The sequence below is a fragment of the Vanacampus margaritifer genome, chromosome 6, assembly GCF_051991255.1.
Source record: "Vanacampus margaritifer isolate UIUO_Vmar chromosome 6, RoL_Vmar_1.0, whole genome shotgun sequence".
NCBI lineage: Eukaryota > Metazoa > Chordata > Actinopteri > Syngnathiformes > Syngnathidae > Vanacampus > Vanacampus margaritifer.
Genome location: NC_135437.1, coordinates 7,025,591 through 7,032,594, shown reverse-complemented (window position 1 = coordinate 7,032,594; position 7,004 = coordinate 7,025,591). Strand labels below are relative to the sequence as shown.

Sequence of the window (7,004 nt, the reverse complement as noted above, 5' to 3'; positions counted from 1 at the left end):
TGTTAGATGCAGCAGATGCTTCATCTGAGGGGAGCCACTCATTAGTTCTGATCTGCACTAACACGCATTCCCCCAAAAGCATAGAGCGTAGCCTTTCACTTCCATGTCGGAAATTGATGATGTGCAATTACACAGCATGTGTCAGTGCAACATCACATCATTTAATATGGCAAAGCTGACAGTGCATGAAAGAGCAAACTGAGATAAACATTTGTTAAAATAAAGTTTTTTAAAAATGTTCTCTATCCTAGAGGTTGCAATGACCAAGACATGCTATAAATAAAGTTGACAATACAAGAAGAAAATATAGAAGCAATGTGATGCGGAAATGATGTACAATATTTCATTCAAATAGTGGCCTCCACTCTAAAAGATGATTTTGATGGGTTTAATTTGTTGTTGTTTTTACAAAAATTGAATTATCAATATTGAATCGTTTTCTTTTTCGAGACTGATATTGATTCATAAAACGATGAATCTATTAATTTTAATCTCTTTTTCCCATAAATTAATAAAAACATTTTATTTTAAAGGTTAAATTTTTTTGTATCTTACTGTTTTCTTGAGATTTCACATGAATTTAAAAGTATTTCTTACATTAATGAAAGACCTGACTTGAAGACAATTCAGAATATTTTTATTTATATTTACAATTATTCAGTGTTTTTCCTGTGTACAAAATTCAGAGGCGGCCACCTCTACCTTATTTGCTCGCCACCTCCAGCCTGAGTGACTGATAATGAATTAATGCTTTAACATGATAATATTCTTATTGGAACTATTGTGCTTATTAGTGAAACATGGAATTGTTGTATGTTAACCTGTAAAAAAATTAAAGTGAGTCAGTTAAATTTACAGAATACATGCACGTCATGGCGCATGGTCAGGATTAGGGATGTTCGTTAAAAAAAAAATTCCTCACCGATACGCAACTCGAGTAGTCACTGCTACTGATATCAAATACCGATACCACTAGTAAATAAAATCCCCCACCCATAAATGACTGATGATTTTAAAGAAAGACCTATACATCCCAATATATTATTTATCCCAAAAATCGATTCTCATAAGAATCGCAATTCTCATTTAGTATGATTCAGAATAGATTTTAAATGTCCCAAAATCGATTTTATTTTAATTATTTTATACTGTCTTGCCTTAGTCTGTGTGCGCCTTTATTTGGAGGGCTGTTCATGTTGTACTCGATATCGCCACTTAGGGGAAGTGTGGTTACACGCGGCCTGATACACTGTTAAGTTGTGGCCACATTGGAGAGTAGAAGGAAAAAGTCACGATCAAGGTTTTCCAATAAAAGTTGTTTTTTTGCAGTGTGGAGACGTTCTTATGAGTGATAAAAGTGACGCGAGTAGCACGCTAATTAGCATTAGCGAGTCAGACTGGAGTAGATCATTACAATTCCTTGCAAATCTATAGATTGAAGCAAAAATCATTGTCAATCAAATTAGGGATGCACGATAATATCGGTGGCCGTTAATTATCGGCAATTATCGACCAATTTGACGTCATACAGATAAACCAGATAATTAAGAAATCCTCCGATAATAATAGACATGCCACATTGGTCTCATCTGATGTGGTTGTGCCAAACTCCTCAATCCCTCCCCTCTTCTATGGTAGTGTCACATATTTGTGACGTCATAATGCGCGCAACCTCGTGTTCACAGACGATGCATCGTGGCGACATGGCAGTCGCCAATGTGGGCTGTCTTTAATGTATCTCAGCAAAATGTTACCCTGGCAGTTTTTGTTGCATTTTTAAAACATGACTGTTTTGTTTTGGAAACTCAAAATGAGTTACTGGTTGTCTTTGAAGCAGAGATATCAATAAAATTCAGCTTCATGATGCGTTACACAATGTTTCAATGCATTTGGACATGTTAGATTTATAGTAGGACTCGAAAGTATATTTGTATTCAAGTTAATTTTGAAAACAATTATCGGCTTACTTATCGGTTATCGGCATCTGCACTTTATTGGTTTATCGGTATCGGTTGAAAATAGCATTATCGTGCATCCCTAAATCAAATCATTTTTGATCAAAAATTGTTCTTAATCGAAAATCGATTCTGTATCAAATCGCAAACCCAAAAATAGGAATTGAATCGAATCGTGAGACATTCAAAGATTCCCACCCCTACTGATAATGGTATCGGTCACCGCCGTGAGTACAGATACCTTAAAATAAGACTGGTATTGGTGCCGATACCTGGTATCGGTAGTCATCCATTATAGTCAGGAGGATACCACATCTGCTTCAATTTGAGCCAGGAAAAACCCTGAATTAGAATTATGAAAATATTTTCATCTCATCCTTGTTTATGTTTGTGTAAAACTTAAGTGATTATAAGAAGTTACTTTCATTAATAAACTAAATCATTTAACCAGTTACTGACTCTGCCAAATTTAATTTGTAATTCAATGTTTGTGGAATTTTTGTCATGTCCTTGATATTTAAGAAGAATTAATGTTCCATTAATCAATATCGGATTGAATTTAAGCGAAACGAATTGTGAAAAAAATCTAAATTGGTTCGAACTGGAATCAAACTCGAATTGATTGAGGAATATAAAAGAATTGATACCCAGAGCTATCAAATGATCACAATTTGAATAAATGTTCAAATTTTAATAAGATTTTTTTTTCTTGCAAAAAACTAAAATAAAAAGGTGGTCATTGGCTGCTTTTAGTAATTATATTTACAGTATGTCTGAACCATGTGACACAGACCATTGTAACATGGCACCTGCAAAGCACAAGTGAAATCTATAATGTAGTACTGCTCAACACAAAACAACAACAAAAGAACATTTTAATGTCCCTGAAAAACAGGATGCCTCGCTAAAGGACTAAGTTAAAGTGTTGGACAGAAATGATTAGTGAGTGTATTCCAAGCATAAGTGGTGTCCCAAAAAAATGTGATAAAGAGATATCTAGTATTCAGTGAAGCAACCATAAAAATACGCCTACTGTACAAACAAGTCAGCACAGTAATGTGTCATCTTTACTCCTAAAAGTCATACCTGATAATGCAAAATATCATCATCTATTTCAGCAGGGAACTATCTTCCCTTTTTCAACACTCATGGTGATTATTTTGTACCAGGCTTTTTCAACACGCTCACAGTTTGTTTTCACTACGCAGACGGTTGCACTCGATCATTTTCATTGTATTCAAGCTTCACATTATCTTACAACAAACTGACAAAACAAGACAAATGTCACCATAGCTTCGTGTTACTTACATAGGCGTCACCTCTAGACGATTCTCGAACTAAATCCTTTAATATGTTCTTTTGTAGACACCTCCCGCAGAAAGGAGTCGGTCCACGCGGAAACACAAACATTCCCAAAGTGACACAACACAGTGTCGCACGCAAGGTGAGCCGAACAGGACACTCACTTATCTTGCCTGCCGTGTAGTCGCTCAACTGTAGCGCGAGCTCCATCAACTCCACCTGCCATGTGACAGCCATGATGCGTTCAAGAACGCCTTGGAATTAGTAACGTTACCGTCCTGTTTGGGAAACATTGAATTGTAGCATACAATATAAAATACATAATTTTAAATGGCCATGCCTTCCATCCCTTAATTTTTATTTTTTTTTAACATTTTATTTTTTCATTTTTTTTAAGCTAGTGGAAAGTAAATTCACTGCAGAATGATCATCAAAATACTTTAGATTAGACACAATGTATTTTAATGCGCCAATGTTATTATTTGTACAGAACTATGTTTCTAAATGTTATAAATGCGTGCGTGGACGTGCTTAAAAATCGCTGCTGTGACAAATTCAATTTCCCACATGTGATCAAAAACTCATCTGCCAACTGATCAATAACTGATCTGTAGATGTGATATCCATGTATTGTATTGTAAAGTTAATACTTGTTTATTTCATTCAAACTGTGGAAATGTTGATATGATAAATAGTACAACACTTTCAAAGTGCAATAACAATAACGATACATTTGGATTTATCCAACTCAACGCTGTCATCTAGTGGTAGTAACTTATCTGGCAACTCGCATGGGTTATTTTATTTTCATCTCTATTGGAATACCAGACAGCATCCACATTTTGTGAGTCTCATTTTTACAAATTGCACCAACAGCAAATTTGATCAGAGATGATTTGACGCTAATTTTTTAAAATTTATTTACTTTGGTTTTTTTGGTTGTTGATTTTTTTTCAAGTTTTTTTTGTTTGTTTGTTAGTTTTTTTGGATTTAAAAATAATAATAATTATGTTTTAAAATGTGACCTATAAAAGCTTGTGCAATACGGATTTGACCATGCATTATTTATAGATATGCCATTTGAGGCAAAAAACAACAAAAAAGCCTGTTGCTGAACCTAACCTTTAATTAATAAATATATTATTATTATTATTATTATTATCATTATTATTATTACTACTACTGCTACTACTACAATTTGCCTCATGCCTTGGGCCTGGCTGAATAGCTCAATTTATTCATTTTTAAAATCTTTTTGGAAGGGGAAGCAAAAATAAACTAATGTACGTAATAATGTGGTTTCACGCATTCAGACCCCCATGTAACTGTAATGTGGCTGTGTTCACAATTAATGATCACATTCAACTCTGTTAAAGAGGAATCTGCTCAGACTTGCCTGTTAAGTGCCATTGATCAACTCCAAATAAATTTCAAAGTTCAAAGTAGGCTTTTTCTTACATTTTCTTTGCTTTCTACCAGAGTCCTGATTTGGTGCTAACACTGACTGCTATTTTGAACTACATATTCCCTCAACCTTGTCAAAGGCCCCATATTTAAGGATTTTTCCTCTGGAAACGAATGGAAACTGTGGTCCGAATGTTAGCGACGTTCTTATTTCCTGCACAGTGGAGGAAAGCTGGCCAAGAACATTTGCCCAAATAATACTGTACACAAACACCAGCTTTTATTACGGGATTGGGACGGTACAAATTAAAAAGTTCACAGGAACAGATGGGAGCGGGATTATCCAGTAGGGGAAAAAAATTTGAAAAAAGTGCAGTCATTTATAATGTAACTGACCTCCAAAATGAGAGCAGTACGGGAGTGGGAGTCATTCTGAACAGGAGCAGGACTGACAACATGAGGAGTGCTGGGGAGCTCCCATTGTGGTGTGTGACGTTGCTCTCTAGTGCAACAGAGTTCCGTACTGTGCAGCAGAGAAGGGAAGGCTGTCTACCAGGTGTGGTCTTGCAACCCCCTTTGCAATCAGGGTTTCATTATTAAAATTCATTTAATGTTGTTTGCTTGTTATGGTGTGAAAATAATAGATATAACTGACATTGACTGTAAAAATCCAACATTCTATTCTAAAGACATATTTTTATCAAATGTGCTCTGCACGGATACCAAGTAGATCTGCCACTGATGTTAATTGGTTCAGTTTGCTGTAGACTTTACACCGATCTGATCGGCTAAGCCATATCGGAGAATATTTAGCAAAATCGGTGATCGAGTGATCGACTGTAAAGTCTGATCGATCAATATCATTGATCGGCACCAGGAAATAAGACATTAGGTGTTATTTAATGTTTATTAGCATTTCAATTGACGTCAATTATATATGGATTTTAATATTTGTGGGCCGGGCAGTCCCAGTCGACTGTAGATTAAAAATAAACGTGTGTTGTTGTTTTTTAAATAGATATATTGCTTCATTTTCTGATCGAATCAGTGATTTATTATTTTTTCAAACTCGTTGACAGCTGATCAGCCAAAAAATCCTGATCGTGTAAAACCTAGTTTGCTGTCTATATTAGAAGTGCTTAATGGGTTGCTGAGCTGCTCCATCCTTGGTCTCTTGGAGTAAAATGTAGGAAAATAATAAATAACACCTCTTGGCCCCAAAAAACGTTGTATGGCTAGTACAGTACTGTCAAGTAGTTAAAGGGATACTTAATTGACTCATTGAGCCAGTTTCAGCAGTAAAAAGTTAACATTTTGCCAAGAATTAATTTCACAACTTCATTATTTTTCATGTACAATTAATACCCTCAAAAACACATTTTCCCACTTGCTGTCAACTGAAGAGGACATGAACTGAGGAGACAGGTAACGACCAATCACGGCTCACCTGTTTTCTTGATTTGGTCAGCAAACTGAGTCGTGATGGTCGTGACCTGTCTCCTCAACACAGGTGATGCCATCTTAAGTCGACAGCAAGTGGCAAAATTAGTTTTTAATAATAGTGTTTTCACATTAATTATAGACAAAATACCCACTGACCCATAGACGTCTATTAGACGTCTCGACTAAATTTAGACCGAAATTAGTTCGTCTATAATTGGTCTATATTTTAGCCCGAATCTAGACGATACAATTAATCAAGTAAATATGAAATTAAAAAATTAACTGTTGGCAATTTTTTTTGTAGTTGTGGAAAGATATTTATAATTCTGTTTTCATTATTATATAACCACAGCTTTCTCTCTGTTTTGAAAATATACTGTTTGGCTTCAATAATGATCCATCTGGAAGTAAAAAGGCATTTTATATCAATCTTGTTCTAATATTGGTAAAATGGCATTCACAAAAATGTCGATACATTAACCGGAGACCTAATTTTTTCATGTTTGAAAATTAAATCAGACAATATATTAAGTCTATTGGATATTCCACAAACAAGAAAGCATGCAAAACCTTATATTTATGTGAACATTATAATATATTTTTGTAGAACTTTCTTTTCCCCCCCTGGCTGTTACACTGTTTAGTATTATTGTATGTTCAATAATAATCATAATTTTAAAAAAAGAGTCATCAGGGGACGGGGTAAACGTCGACACATATTGCTTCGAAAACAAAAAACACTTTATCAAAGAAACAGAAAAGGTGAGTGCTCGAGGCCACGTTATTGAAATGTTTAGTCCTGCAATGTTTAGTCCTGCAATGTTTTTTTCATTTAATTGTTTTCATCCGTGACCGTTTACATTGAAAATTTATCTGCTAGCTTAGCTTGCAGTTAAGTTT

At 34.9% G+C, this 7,004-nt stretch overlaps 1 protein-coding gene across 22 annotated transcripts in view; it reads right to left on the bottom strand.

The window, feature by feature from the left end:
- The window catches only part of ppfibp2b (PPFIA binding protein 2b), a 77,253-nt gene extending 73,771 nt beyond the window's left edge, over positions 1-3,482 (bottom strand). For 20 of the 22 annotated variants that reach the window (XM_077568486.1, XM_077568485.1, XM_077568488.1 and 17 more), the window contains exon 1: positions 3,264-3,413. Coding sequence is in view for 1 of the 22 variants with exons in the window: in XM_077568497.1 (XP_077424623.1) it covers positions 3,264-3,467 (204 nt within the window). In the remaining 21 variants the exon portion in view is untranslated. Of the gene's footprint in view, positions 1-3,263 lie in introns of all 22 variants that reach the window. The other 2 variants (XM_077568497.1, XM_077568487.1) reach the window with 2 other exon arrangements.
- Between the last annotated feature and the right edge of the window lie 3,522 nt (positions 3,483-7,004).